Below are 15,168 nucleotides of genomic sequence, written 5' to 3' on the forward strand. Positions count from 1 at the left end.
TATGCTCTTAACAAGCAGCAGGGGAAGGCCCAGGGTGCTGGAGTGTTGCCTATCATATACTGCTCCAAGAAACTGGAAGACTTAACACCCCACTGCAGCACAGTGAAGAATCAGTAATGACCTACCAGCAGATCAGAGCATAAATCCCTTTAGCAGGTCTGACAGCTCCCTGTCCTGACCCCAGCCCTGGACACTAAACCTCCACTCCCCACCAGCACCCAAAGACAAGCAGTTGGTACCTGGCCATCCGAGGGAACAACTCAAACATGGTGTCGAGGACGTTTCTGTAGCGCTTCTTCAATTTAAACAACCTGGAAAGAGAAGTCAGGAGTTACCTCCACCCTGCAGCTCTCCTGCTGTCAGGGGAAACAGTTAAAGGGGGTATCCCAGCTCTCTCTTCCTCCCAGCTCAACGACAGCAAGGTTTCCCAACACCAAACTCACGGGGTCTGCTCTTGCTCAAGTGGTCTCCACTCACCTCATGATGCCCTGCTGTCCCATCTGACTGTTTATGCCACATTCAGCTAAGTGTTTACAGGATTGAGGATCTCAAGGAAAAAAGTCTCTGTGTCTTTTTACACAGCACGATGCATAAATAGCTCTTTAAAAAACCTAAAAATCATAAGAACTTAAACTAGTCCTGTGTACAGGGTCAGGATTCATTCCTCCTTCCCTCAGACACAAGCTTTTCTGTGTTTCCCCCATGACCCAGTAAAAATTGATGAAAGAAAACTACACTGTGCCTGCTAATTTAAGATTTGGCATCTCCATCAGCCTTTACAGAGAAACACAGCTGCCAACAGGCCTTGGCAGGGGACAAACTGAGAAAACATTTTTTTTTCCCCCCTTGAGTGTCATAAAGTGTTCTTTAAATCCTCACTGAAGAGCTAAATTACATCAGCTTGTTTTTATCAAAACATTTTGCCTCAAATCCCTTCCTTCTATGGCTCTTGAGGCGTTTGTGAAGGTGAATGTACCTCGACACGAGAGGGTTAATCAGCCCCTGCTCACTGAGCTGCAGAGAGGTTACAGGCTGTGGTCTTGCTTAAAGTGTGAGATGCAGTTAGAGCAGGGCTTGTACTTCACCCTAGAAAGCAGCATCCTTTGAAAACTGTAATTTCTGGTAATTCAATGGAAATTATTAAACTGGCTCAGACCGTCTCACCCTGACAGAAGAGCTTTTCTCTGAACAGCATCAGACAATTTAGAGGAGGTGTAAGAACCCCACGAAGGCAGACACAGGATAATCTGCCCCTGGTAAATCCCTTGATCTCTATTAGAGATCAGCTTAAGCTCCAAAGCACGGGGTTTCATATCCCATCCCAAGTTTTTTGTTATCGCTCATTTTGATAACTCTGGCTAATCTCATTACCCCACGCCATTCCTGCTTGCCATGGTCACATACCCACAGAGCAATCCTTGCCCTCTCCTGGTAAGGAGCTCGGTCCCCAAGGGGATTGATGGAAAACAAGCCTGGCTGTTTCCTCCCACCTGCTCTCTGGATCCCCCCCCAGCCTTCCCAGCTCACCTCAGCAGCTGGAGGGGCCGCAGGACCACGATGAAGTAGAAGGGCTCCATGTCAAAAGCCAGTGCCATGAGCCCCAAAAATGCAAACAGGGTGACTGAGAAGTCAAAGCTGGAAAGAAAAAATATAAAATAAAGTAAGAGCAGTGATTTATCACTAGTGTTTCTGCAGAGAAGAGCTACTGGTGCTGCTCCAGCCTAACGAGATGCACGAGGCCAAGGGCAGAAGAATTATAAAAGCCTGCTCACGGCCTTCTTTACAGGCTTAAAGACTCAGAAGTTGGGTCCTTCTAACCCAAAACTGTGAGTGTGCACTTACAGATTCCAGCCTGAGGACAGGTATTCCACAGGCCCCAACCCAGTGGTCTTCAGGAGCAGCTCCACACCATAGACTGTAAGATAAGAGGAGAGCCATGGTCAGGAAGGAGCAGCTTCACAAGGAAGGCTCATGAGAAGGTTTGTCCTCATGGATGTGTGGTGCTTTAAGTGCAGAACTTCTGACAGAGGTTTAACAGACTCCCACCCACCCTCCTTATTCTCAGCGAGGTGCCAAAGAGACATTTCCCCTCCAAATCAACACATTTTCCTGTTCCTCATGGTGACTTCTCTCCAGAACAGTGCACAAAACACTTAGCTGGAAAACATGCTATAAATGTTGAGGGACAAGCTCCTGCAGCAAAAGCCAGAAAGGGGTGCTGGGAATTCGGTCCTGCCTTATTAATTCCTTCTATTTTTGTGGATCATATCCACATCCCACAGCCTCACCCTGACCTACAGGGAGAGAGAGATCCTTTCAAGGAAGAGCCATTTACTTCACACTCTGTTCTGGCAGGACCTGTAGGTTAAAGAACATCATAACAGCAAGTGTGTCATCCCAAAATCTTTCTTTCCAGCTTCCAAGGAGCAGAGGTGGGTGAGAAGCAAAGAGAAGAGCTGGATGACAACATCCTTGTGAAAAGAGGAATTGCAGAGCACCTCTGCCTTCAAACTTCCATAACAAGTGTTTTGAAGACTAATGGCCAGGGAAGCACTAGAGCTCCCCAGTAGTCACATAAGAGGTAGCAACCTCCCAAAGAACCTCCTGCTGCAGTTGTACACACTGTTTTGATTCAATGGAGCTATACTTTGTTCCTCCCTGAGCAAGAGACATTGTCAGCAGCATGGAAGGGAATTCACATCACAGTGCAATGAACCAGCACATGAAGATGTAATTGTTTATACTTGGGCTGGAAAGGAAGACTAAGGTACATGTTCATGGAGGGGATGATGTTCAGTTAGAAAATTCAGCTTGTCAAGCAGCTCATCCAGTGCTTTCAGACTCCTCAGCACGTCCCTGTACTCTGTGCTCCACCAGGCCTGCCTTGCTGTGTGTGGCAGAGAGCCAGCTCGCAGCTGCAACCAGATCAGAGCTGGGAATGCCTCCTGGAATAGCTGGTGCAGCACAGAGCAACCTCCCACAGAGCCATCACAAGCCTGGAAACCTTTTCACTCTGCACGCTGTGCCTGACAGATGAGGCTCCTCTGCTCTCTGGGCTCAAACCAGCTCCAAGAGGCACACAGCAGCTTCTGCAGAGCTGCAGCAGGGGTAAGAGGCTCCCAGATGACGTGACACAGAGAGCTGTGGGGCAGTGCAGCAGTGCTCACAGAGGGCTGAGAGGATGCTGGTGATCCCTGCCAGGCACAGCATTGTTCTGGATGCAGGCTCTATGCCTGTGGTTAATTTATAACTTCAATTCCCCTCCCAGACCCTCATGAAATGACACAGTTCTGTTGGGAGGCATCAGCTTACTTGTGAGGAAGACTATGTAGCTCCATGGGACGTTCCTGGAGAAGAAATTCCCTCCTGCAAGACAAAAGAACAGTTTTCTCTAGCCTTCCCTTTTTTCAACCCCCCCCCAGCATCCCAGTCAAGAAACAAGTTGTGATGTTTCCTACCTTGCAGCATGAAGGTTTCAACAAGAATCCAAATTCCATTCACAGCCACCACAGTATCTGGAAAACAAAGTAAAAACCCATAGCAAAGCCACTCCTAGACCAGAGGACATCCATTTCCTAGGCTAACAGAGAAGTACAATATTATAGGACAAGTGGCAAGGTCATTGTTTCCAATTCAATTCAAACAGAACTCATAAACTGGGAGTCTCCTACCCCGACTTTTCCCAGGCCATTAACAGATGCACTGCTTTTATCTTCAGAAGGAAACAAAACTAAACCAAAACAACCAGTCTGAATCATGTTCAATCATTTTTACTCATAATTATCTTATATTCTGCCACATTATTAGCTGTGTATTCCAGCTTCTTCCTAGTTCTGGAACAAGACCTTGAGAACCACTGGGTCCCCAACAGTGCAGGACAAAGTCCTTTCCACTTGGATCTATAACTGCTCCCCAGCATTCAAATCTGAAGCTGCAGGACTTCTTTTCACTCAGACCTCACTCCATCCCCCCTCTTTAGTTTAGCATCCCAATTTACAAAAACTGCTCCTCCAACATTCAAAAAAGCCCCAAATTACTGAGTAGGAAGAGATCATTTACAACACAGCAGGCAGCACCACGAGGAAGCAGTTTTTCTGCTCTAGAGAAGAGGAGCACAGACTCCTCCTCACAGGCAGCACAGCTGCCAAGCAATCCCTCCAGCAGTGAGGACACTTGCACCTCCTGGAGTGCAAACAGAATGTGGTTGACTGGCAAGGCAGTTCCTTATCCAGCATCCTTCAGCTGATGGATAAAACCCCCAAGCTTGGGAAAGCTAACCACCAACCTACCTAAGTGCCAGACCCACAGGAGTGCTGTGCAGTGACCCTGGGAGCCCCTCCAGAGAGAGAGCTGAGAGCCCAGGCTGCAGCAGTGCTTGGTACAAGTAAACAATTCCCTCCCTCTCCACCAAAACTCCAAAATTTGTACCTGAGCCATGGCTCAGACCACAGCCCAAGCCACACCACGCAGACACAGCACACCAGACCCACATCAGCAAGGGAGCTCATTACTTCTACTTACACATGGTGTACTGGAACACACGGGACTTCACAAGAATGTTGATGCCTGCATGAAGGAAAGTATGGTGAAAAAAATGTTTACACAGTCCTCCATACCATAGATTCCTCTATCTTCCCCCTAGGGATATTTTTCATACCAATCCTCAGCAGAACAGATCAGCAGATTATTAAATTTTACTTCTTTGGGACCAAGTTCAAATGTCCCCTAAAATTTTAGCAGCAGTGAACTCACTATCCTTAACCTCTGTGGTGCCTTTTTTTGTCCCTATGTACTAGTTTTGAATCCCTCTCCACGGTCACTGCTGTCTGGAATATGAAGAAACTCTGGAAACTCTCCTGGATTCAGCAATTGTAAATCCCCACCTAACCTCTGTGCTGAGAAGGGAATACAGTCCTGCACAACTTCAGGGGCTGATTTACTATGGAGCTTCTGCCAAGAAGCCCCTTATTTTCAGGAAGCCAGGGTTTGGGTCAGAGCATGGGGAATATTTACAGGACAGAAATCTTCCTTGGAGGCTCTGATTAAAAAGCCCTGGCCTTGGAAGCTCTGGATACACAGGGAATTGGTTGGCAGGCCTTCCCTCAGCTGTTTACCAGGGACATAAGAGAAAGTCCCCTCAGAGTGCCCTGTCTTTGTAAATAAATGATTTCCTGTTAGCTGAACACGTGTTGCCATGAAAACACAGCCTGTTACCTTTAAAAATGAGGAATGCTGTCCGTGGAAGGTCATCAAACCAGTGCTCACGGTTTCGTTTTGCCTGGAAGCAGAACAGCCACCATCAGCAGCAGCCAGTGCTACATCCACACAAAAAACAACAGGGCAGGGATGGAGACCCACCTTATCCCCTTCATCTGCTTCTTTTCAACTGCCTTTATTTCTTACCCAGCTTCTCTCTAACCACTGGTCTCCTTTGCTCTCCCTCCCACACACACTTCCCCTCTTCTCCATCCAACAAAGACTTACCTTCCATTTTAAGCCAACAACTTCATAGAAATTGTAAAAATCCTTTAGACTGCAAAACAGAAAGAAAAATCTGATCAGAGCCTTGAGGTTGACTAGATTCTTAAGTGTCCTTGTCATCAGCAGCAGAGAGTCCCCTGAAGTTATTAACTCCTTATTAGAACTGCAGCCACAACTGACAGAACTCAACACTGACCTCTTCCCGGTCTGGCCAAAGGTTCCTGACTGACAATAGCCAGAATCTCCTCTCTGTAACACTTCAACCCTTAAAGGAAACTCTGACTCTACTGAACTCCAGAATTTTACCACTGAAAGAAAAGACCTGAGGCTTAGATGACAACTCCAAGGGATAGAGATTGCACTGCTCTTCACGAAGACATCTTGGACTATTGCCTTAATTACTCATACAGCCCTTTTCTAACATCTTTGCACATTTTCTTTTCAAGGTAACAATGAAGTTTGAAAAAAGGACACAAAAGCAAAGAAACTCATAGAACATGAGTGCCTGTCTAGGTGCTTGGGGTCAGGCCTGTAACAGCTTCTAGGAGTCTGAAAGCGAGGATGCTGAACTTCTCAGACTCCTACTGGTGTCATTAGGTGCCTAAATTTAAGAACCCAGCCTTTCTCCTTATGCCATTTTCAATACTTCTCTTGGCACTTGACTTCACAGAGAAGCATCAGCACCAGTTTCATAGGAGACTCACTCCAAGCCTGTTTGTGGCCAGAACAAAGGAAAAGGAGGAGAAGATCTCCTGCTCTAATTCCCTCTGCTTCCTTGCTGGTTGGTGTCAGCTGCACCCACCCACCAGAATGACAATTCTCTGCCTCATAACACAGAGAATGGCAGCCCTGAAAGCACCAGCAGAACCAGATTCTAATTAACAAAACCCTGGGGGGAACAGCCAGTTGCTGGAAAAAAGCAAAAACTTGTTAAGCTGCGAGGCTGCGCTGTGTGAAGAAATCTCCTCGCAGGCTCTAGTGCTGTTCCCCAATTTTTGGTTCCTCTGTTCTGGCACAGGGATGGGAAGCAGATCCTGCCTGTGAGTGCCAGCACAGCGTTGTATCCACAAGAGGGCATGCAGGAACTCCATCACCTCCGAAGGAAAACCTCAGCTCCCAGGGTACCCACCCCTCCTGCTTCCCGGACAAATCCCTTCGATCGCATAACTCTGTCCCCACATCTCAGACAACAACCCTCATTCCATAAACCCGCTAGGAAGCCCAGCCAAACGTCAGGGAGTGGAGCAACCTCCCTGCCCTGGGTGCAGCAGGAACACCATCCTACCTGACTAAAGGAGTATTGCTCTGATTCAGTGCTTTGAAGGTGAGATATCTCTCCCTGGCACACATCCGAGGCTTGTAGAACCGCAACAGCCCTTCAAAGTGCCTGAAGGAAATTCCAGATGGCCTCTGGAAACAAAGGAATGTTGTCATAAGCAGTGACATCAGGCAGGAATATGCAGAGGCAAGGGCATTTAATTCTCACTCTGGATTTATTTTAAGCAGGATTTCATACATTATAACTGAGCCCCCAAAGTACCCTAAGCTATTACTTTAACGTATCAAACTTATCTCAGGGCACAGAGATCAGAAGCTCTCCTGGCAATTGGTCCCTCCAGCAAAAGCAGAACTGTTCCCTGTTGTCCCATTGCCTGAAAATTGTCCAACCAGGCACCCCAAGTAGAATTCAACCCCTCTTCTTGGGCAATTAGCAGACAGCCTAACAGATCCCATTACTAGCACTTTTTAAAGACTATCAGCCATGTGAACTAATCATGAACTAATCTACTAGAAGTGGGTTAGTTATTTTTGGGCCTTATTTCTCATGCTGCTCCACAAGTTAAGCAAGAAATCAACCTTCTCTCCCAAGTGCTTGTAAAAAGTTGTTTGTAGGTGAATTACTTCTATTTCTACACCATTTACTCATGCAGGATCCAGCAACTGGACTGTACCTTCACTTGTATGACCCACCCCTCCTCAGTACTGGTGACTGAGTAAGTCAAGCAAGTCCTCAAGTGACCCAAACCCAATCAGAGAGAAAGCAATGTCCAGAAAAAAATGTCACTGATTTTATCAAGCCACCCCCATAACCTCACACGGGGTTGAAATTCAGAGTACTGAGTTACACAAATGCAAAAACCAGCAGCCCTCGGTGAGTATCATTACAACCAACAGACATAAATCACCTTTTTTGGAAGGTGCCCTTTAACCACTCCAGCCCAGGGGTGGTGTTAAGGCAGCTGGCAGAGCCCTGTACCTGTTTGGTGACCAGCAGGCCGTAGGCGTGCTGGATGGCCGTGCGCTTGTGCAGCAGCAGGGACTTGAATTTCCTCTTCTCGATGTCATTGAAAGTGTCAAACACCACAGCGAGAAGCTGAGAGGGAAGACAGGAGAGAAAGTCGTGATTTGATCCTTGTGCTCTGCAGCTACCTGAGCCAGGGCTTCCCAAACAGGTGGGAATATCCTGCCTGCCTGCAGCAGGAATTTACTAAGCGCTGGCTGAGGCAGAACGGAGCCAGTGAGGTCTCGCTGGCGTAAGGGATCCCACAAAGGGATCCTCAGGCTCACTGCACACACACTCATCCACTTTTTGGAGGAGGTCCAGGTGTTTCTGGCCTCTCAACGCTCGCTAGTGGGTTTTAACAGCTAAGGCTAAACCACACACGTGCCAGCAGAAAACAGTGTCAGGTTTGTTAAAACGTTCCTGGAAAGCAGGTTTTGAGGGCTGCTCTCTGCACTCACCCTGCCACGGGAGGGAGCTCTGGCTAGCAACTGCCAAAGCTAACCCTCTATTTAGGACACAAGCAGTGAAATCCAAGCCCACCACAAGCATCAAATCCCTCACCTTGGGTTGCAGAACTCCTCAACTCCTTTGGCAAACCCTTTTCCACCACTCATATCCTCCCCTGAGCAGCCGTGCTCTTGCACTGCAGTGATCAGCACTCAAGCCCTGCCACACTGAGTAATTCCATCCCCTTCAAACTGATTTACAAAGTATTTCAGGCGAGCCCAGATAATAAAATGCCATTTTATGATAAATAATTAAGACAGAGAAGGACAATAAATTCCATGCAAGTGAGTATGTCACTCCAAGCACGATATTAATGTGAGAGAAGTTGAAAGACGCTCGTATCATTTGGTTTGCTGTGATTTAGTTCAATTCCTCGTGGTTAAACACTAAAAGTGTAGCAAAGCTGCCACTTCTTTGGGAGTGGGAAGGCTCTGCTGGGCAATGAGCTCCAAAATCAGGCAGAGAGAAGTCAGGAGCTTCACTGGGGACTCACCAAGTTCATGATGAAGTACAGCTCAATGGAGAGATACACGATGAAGAAGACACAGGACCAGGGGTTCCGGGCGTAAGACGGCATCATCACATCAGGGAAACTGCACCCCAAAGGACACAAGTTAAAGCACCAAATAGCTCATGTTACACTTCCCACTGCACAGGCAAGAGGCACAGGACACAGGGGGGGTGGTGGTGGTGTAAACTCACATCCAAAGATCTGCACATTTCTGCCAAACGTGTCATTGCTCATGACACAGAACTCTGTGCCCAGCAACGAGCAGCAAGAACATGGGGGCACGAGGAAAGAAATAAATAAGGAGAGCACTCTGAAATTCAAATTCCCTTCACATCCCAAATACCAAACGGGATTTGTGACGTGGCTAAGGGTTGTGCTTTGATACTTAACAGCAATAGAGCCTCAGTGTGCTACAACCTCAGATTTATTCCATCCTTTGCTAATTTCCTAATCATGAGAGCTCCCCCTGACAGCAGACCAATATTTACCCACTGTTGTTATACCAATTTCCTAGCAGATAAGTGAACTGAAGCAGAGGGATAGGAAGTTACTTCTCAGCAGCCAACTGTTGGCTGACAAAGGAGCACAAACAGTAACTTTCCCTTCCTGGGCCAAGGCCTAATAAAGCTGTTTCCCCCCTTATTGCCCTCATAGTGATGAAGCAGTCTGAGTCCTCAGAGATAACTCTGCAGCTGAGGTCACAGTGTCCTAAAGCAAAATGAAATACCAGTCCTTCTCATGCAGGCTGACACTGGAAATCTCTGACACAGAGGAAAGGGGTCACACATTTGGAGACAGAGCATTTCTACAGATAAACTCTGGGCTCTGCTAGACTCCTTTTGGACAAAGGGAAAGACTGAGCTAGAAGAGCATGAACTTACTTTGAAGTGGTCAAAAGCACGAAGAGATTCACGAGGCTGTTCTCTAAAGTATTGAAGTACTGAAAGAAGAAGCTCCCATGACAAAATGCAAGCAGAATTTCACGGGGACATTTCGTTCAAAAAACAACCAACCCACCCACTCGCGCTTCCACAGCTCCCTGATGCCTTCCCTAGGGAAAGGTACTTCTGCACTGGTCCTTTTTAAAGTTCCTTGACAAAGATTAAGGGTTAAAACAAAAGCTTAGCTATGCTTTTTGGTGGCAGTTACTCCCAGCAAGCCACAGCCTGGGCAGCAGCAGGAACCTGTGGCTGCTGGACTCCGACCGCCGCAGTGGAAGCAGCTGAGCTTTCACCCAGACACCTCCTCCCCTGGGGACAGTGGCAGGTGGCTCTTTTGACTGAATTAAGACATCAAGAACAAGGAACAACTCTCTGTGTGAACATCCCCTCTGGGACACCCTGTCTTTGAGGCAGTTCCCTGCACAGTCTTCCTTCCCAGCAGAGGGTAAAGCAGGGTGACACTGCCAGGCAGCCTTGGACCAGCTGGCACCTGGTCTCCCAGGGATCCCATGGAATAAGCTAAGCCTGCACAGTAATGTCTGAGCCTCGGGTATGTCAAATGAGACTCGAGCTGCAGCTGAAAGAGTCAAGATACTCACCGGGTCGGAGTGGTTAGGAGAAAACAAATAAAAACCTAAAGAAGCAGCAGAGAAGGTAGAGGAGGAGAGACAGGAGGAAAGAACAAACAAAAATAAAGTCTGTTTAATGTCAAGCAGCAAAGCAGTTCCCAAAGGGAAGATCACACTAACAGTAAGTCCTCTCTGACACCATGAAGATGGGAGTATCTGAAAGGCCTTCTCCATAGAGATTTGCCAATAGATGTCACTGATCCTTTTGGAAAACAAACCTTCTGGGCGTGGTTTGGACCGCACCAGGTACACTGCAGACATTTGCATTTGTGGGGATGTAAACTAAACTAACAAGATTGAGGAACAGGTGATGGAAGCAGAAGTTGGAAACACACACCACTGACTGTGCTCTGAAAGAGGTCAAAATCTTCCAGATTGCCTCAAAATCAAATATCCAGCTTTCAGATTTTTTTGATCTTTAATTCTGCCTTCCAGATGACTGTGGATGAAATGGGATAAATGGAAGATCCTGGCAGGACTCTGCATATGATCAGTTTAATATTCATCCAAGCTGTTGGTGTTGATTTTGGACAATAACTGGTTAAGAACATCACCTTCCATAAATACAACTTACCTAGAATAGCAAAAATCACCATGAAGAAAAGGAGGAGGAGAAGAATGTCAATAAATGGTGGGAGGGACTGGAAGATCTGTCGCAGATTTCTGAAAAATAAGAAAACATTAATAAACTAAAACTTGCACGTTTACTCCTCCAGGTTGTCAGGGGGAAAAAAAAAACCAACCACACCACATCACACTTGAGGGCTTTCTTCCCACTCCCTCCAAGGATTAAAAGTAGAAGGCTTGCTAAATTAAGATGGTTTCCAAGCTACCCATCTGTCCTTTGCAGTCAGCTCTCAGGTACTGCAAACAATACTAATGTCACACTGTCAACTCTCCTTCTTCAGACTGACTCTGATTCATTGTGCAGCTTACAGGCAAATCAGGGAGCAGAGGCAATGCAGCCACACTCATGTGCTGGGCTCTGTGAGGTGGTTTGTACACGTGAGGACAGCACGGCGTGCTGTGAGCAATCCACACGAGGTACGACCAAAATACCTCCAAGATCTGAAATGCCCGTGAAAGACACGGGATGCTTGCAGGACCTGGGTGCTTTTCCTGCAGCCCAGCCCCAGGCATGACAGCAGAACACCCAGCCAGCTGAGCATCACCTTCTGACAGCCCCACAGTAGCGACAGTCCACGAGGAAGATGCAGCGCAGGGCCCTCGTGATCCGGACGTGCGAGGTCTGGCGCACCAGCACCACGATGGCCTCTATGAACTGCACAAACAGCACGCAGGTCTGCAAGAAAGGGGGGTGATGAGAGGCACAGCTGCAGTCTCCTTTTGGGAAAGGCAAAGCTCTCGCTGACCACCTGTTTATTTGGATGCTTTAAGGGATGGGAGGTGTCCCCGAGAGCTGAGAGATCTCGCATGAATCATCTGGCAGCTGGGACACGTGGCTACGTCAGCTCTGCTGCAGTGCAGGCCAACATTTCATCCGGTTCTTTGGATGCTGAAGGAGGAAACACTGACAACTTACCTTTACCATAGTCCTTTTGTGCCTGATAAAGGTTTGGAAGCCCAGCCACCTCATCTTCATGGAGAGTTCAAAGACGACCACGATTAACGCAAACAGCTCCAGGGTTGCGTGGACCTGTCACAACACAGGTTTGATTGTAAACAGCAGCACAGCAAAGGCCACGCTTCTGCCCCTCCTTTTTCAAGAAGCACAACAGTCTAAGCACAGCACACAGGAAACCCCAAGGCCACTCTTTTAAAGCTAGCACAGCACTGGTTTTCAAAATTTCTGTATTTACTGCTTTGGGCTTTCATTAAAGCCTGTGCAATTTTCCTCTAATCAGGTCAGATTTTCCTGAAATTCTTGTCCCTTTTGGACTTGAGCAACACATCCAAAAAACTTACTGATACATTTGAAACACAAGGGCAAGACACCAGTAACTTGAGCAGAAACACTTTTAAAAAAGGTTGAGACTGTAATTTTTTTAGTGAAACGCAGGAACCGAGGCAGGGAGAATTTACATAGAGGAGGGTTTTCCCTTGAACTAGACATTCTGGACAACCACAGAGAGGGTCCTGATCAAGCTCTGGATCACAGTGCTGCTCTGTGCAGTGCTGAAGGGCCCCTTCTCCGTTGGAAGATGCAAAATCCACCACAAAGAAGACAACAGGATTTTCTTACAACCTCAGTTTTAGTCACAGCTCAAAACCCGAACTGAGTTGTGCAGCCCTGACTCATTTTGAGGACCCCAGGGTTATCAAGGCTGGTTTACACCTCTGGCATGGTCCTAAGGTGCCGTAACAGCTCCAAAAGCAGCAGTAGATTCTCTCATGAACAACAGCAGCTCTGAGCACTGTGCCTGACAGTTGGACCTCATGAAGAGGATGTGGACTCACAGAGGTACACACCAGTTTGTGTATTATCCCTTCTCTCAACCTGCACTTTGTGCAGCTTGGACATAAGACTTCAAGTCACTCACACACTAAAAAGAGTCCTCACAACACTGGGAGGAGAGGACAGGAGAAAGTTTAGCAACCTGTCCCAGGCTGACATCTTTGTGTTCTAGGCTGGGGTAACGGCACCAACCCTGACAATGACTTTAAAACCACCCCAAAGCACGCAGATTCTTGAGTTATCTCAAGAAAAAAGAAAAACCACACACTTCTGTTGGAAAATTTAAGAACTGCACAAATTGATAACACGAAATAGGTGTCGCTTTCATTGTGGTCTGTGCACATCAGATGGGAAAAGGAAGCTTTGCTGGCTCCCCTATCTGCTGACAGCTCACTTACAGAACAAGCCAGGTGGGCTTATTCCTCTCAGTGCCTCCTTCTTCCTCTCTGTTTGACCTTCTTTTTCCTCTTACCCACACTGCAGAGCAAGCAGACTTCTTCCTTTTGCCCCAGAGTACTTACAAAGATGCCCAGTCGGAGCATAGGGACCGCTGGAGCCTCGCAGAGGGACAGCAACAGGAGCAGCAGTGCCGTGCTCAGCTCCATCAGGTAGAAAAGGTGGTTGTGTGCAAAGAGGTAGGCAGCGAGTGCTTTGGCATTTTTGGGGTGAGTGAAGAACTTATCATTATTTTCTCCTTCCTAGGGCAGCAGGAATAAAGAAGAGAACAGCATTAGTGACTCTCAGAGCTATAACGGAGTTTTCCACATGAAGAACACAGATTTTTATAAGGATTAGATACAATTCCCGACAGACTATTCCCCACTTACAGCCTGCCATTGATCTGTTTATTGAGGAATGTTCCCTTCTGTTCATAAGCATATCTCAGTAATAAAACTTAACTAATATTCACAAACTCCTGCTTCAGACACCCTTGAGCCTTTTGAGAAGCAGGAAGAGAGCTGCAAGAGTTTATAAAGGCAGGCAAAGAAACTTCAGTCAACATTCCAACATAAACACAGCACTTCATTTACTTGCAACTACTTCCACATATTTACAGACTTATTTGATTAAACTTCTCCAAGAGAACACAAAAACACCCAGATAAGCTCCAGGGCACCTGGCTGACAGTTGCTCCTCCTTATCTCGGCCTTGCAAAATGTCTGGGAGAAAACACTGAAGCCCACAAAGTGTTTTCTGCTTCAGGAATGTAAGACAGACTCCATGAAAAATTAACAAGCCTCCACGCTGATCTGTCATTCCCTCTTACCTAGAAAGCTTAATTAACATTAAAAGGTCAGATATTCCATCTCAACACTTCGCCTACGACTGATTTTCAAACAGCTACATCGTCAGTATTTTTACCTCTAGGACGAAACTTAGTTTGGGAAGAATTTAGAGGCTCTTTGTGCAGAACCACCCAACAGCTTCTTCTCTTTTTTGAGTCAAGAGTTCTGGCAAGGAAGTCTTTGCCACTCACAGGAAACTTGCTGCCTCTTGAGAACCGTCGTAAGAGATCGTTTTAGCCCAGCTGGGACACAAGGATGCACAAGAAGTGGTGGATTTTTTTTTTTTTTTAAATTAACATCTTTCGAGGTAAGCAATTACTGTAAGGACAGTCAAACTATTACTATCAAAGCGGAATAACTGTGATTGCAAATGGATAACGAGGTCAGGAAGCTCTCCTTTAGAAGTGAAGCATTCTCCAGACTCATTCAGAAGAGGGTTTCGAATGTTTCTCATTTATTCCAGCTCATCTCGTGTTTCAGAACAAACCCTGCTGGGTCAGGGAGCCAGATTGTGAGCGGGGCAGAGCCCAGCAGTGAGTTCCATCAACACCAGCCCCCCCGAAAGAGCCCAGGCTGGGATCAGCAGGGCATTCTCATTCACGCCTGGCAAAACACACTTGCAGAATGAAAAGCAGCCTAAATCCTGCCTCTTGGTAGCCAGGCAATTCCAAACGTGGCTGGACAGCAAAGCCCTCTCATCCAGATACAACACTTGCCTGCAGCTACTGTTCACATGAACACTCTGCAGGCTCTTTAAGTGATTCTACTTCATTTCAAGGACGGTGTCATCGTGGCCATTGGTCAAGGCAGCAGCAAGAATCATCTGCTTCTGAAGGGCCAGGCCTGCTGTGTCCATTACCATCAGAGCTGCAGCAGCTCAATGACCCTTTGCAGAGCTGCTCCAATAATCAGGAGTTTAAACAAAAGCCCAGGAGGGGCTGGAGCCACCATTCCATTGTCAGGGCTGCTCCAGCATACCATGAAGCTCAAGTATTGCCAAGGTCCAGGCTACACGGTTTTAAAATATGCGGGAAGTGAGATTTCTTAGTCCCGTGGGGTCAGAACAGGGAGAAACAAATGGTTTCTGTCACCTTGCAGTGCCTTAAACAAAGA

General features: G+C 47.1%; 1 protein-coding gene across 6 annotated transcripts in view; it reads right to left on the bottom strand.

Moving 5' to 3' along the window:
- TPCN1 (two pore segment channel 1) overlaps positions 1-15,168 on the bottom strand; it is a 45,590-nt gene that overhangs the window by 9,625 nt on the left and 20,797 nt on the right. For all 6 annotated transcript variants that reach the window (XM_051805289.1, XM_051805293.1, XM_051805288.1 and 3 more), the window contains 17 exons: positions 13,291-13,467; positions 11,897-12,010; positions 11,526-11,656; positions 10,928-11,016; positions 10,324-10,358; positions 9,665-9,723; positions 8,766-8,865; positions 7,739-7,855; positions 6,767-6,891; positions 5,485-5,533; positions 5,215-5,278; positions 4,522-4,566; positions 3,459-3,515; positions 3,313-3,366; positions 1,843-1,915; positions 1,528-1,635; positions 240-311 (listed from right to left, as the gene is read on the bottom strand). In XM_051805289.1, the coding sequence (XP_051661249.1) occupies positions 240-311; positions 1,528-1,635; positions 1,843-1,915; positions 3,313-3,366; positions 3,459-3,515; positions 4,522-4,566; positions 5,215-5,278; positions 5,485-5,533; positions 6,767-6,891; positions 7,739-7,855; positions 8,766-8,865; positions 9,665-9,723; positions 10,324-10,358; positions 10,928-11,016; positions 11,526-11,656; positions 11,897-12,010; positions 13,291-13,467 (1,469 nt within the window). The remainder of the gene's footprint in view (positions 1-239; positions 312-1,527; positions 1,636-1,842; positions 1,916-3,312; positions 3,367-3,458; positions 3,516-4,521; positions 4,567-5,214; positions 5,279-5,484; positions 5,534-6,766; positions 6,892-7,738; positions 7,856-8,765; positions 8,866-9,664; positions 9,724-10,323; positions 10,359-10,927; positions 11,017-11,525; positions 11,657-11,896; positions 12,011-13,290; positions 13,468-15,168) is intronic.

Source organism: Manacus candei, unplaced genomic scaffold (assembly GCF_025592945.1).
Source record: "Manacus candei isolate 608988 ecotype Guabito, Panama unplaced genomic scaffold, ASM2559294v1 h1tg000064l, whole genome shotgun sequence".
Lineage (NCBI taxonomy): Eukaryota > Metazoa > Chordata > Aves > Passeriformes > Pipridae > Manacus > Manacus candei.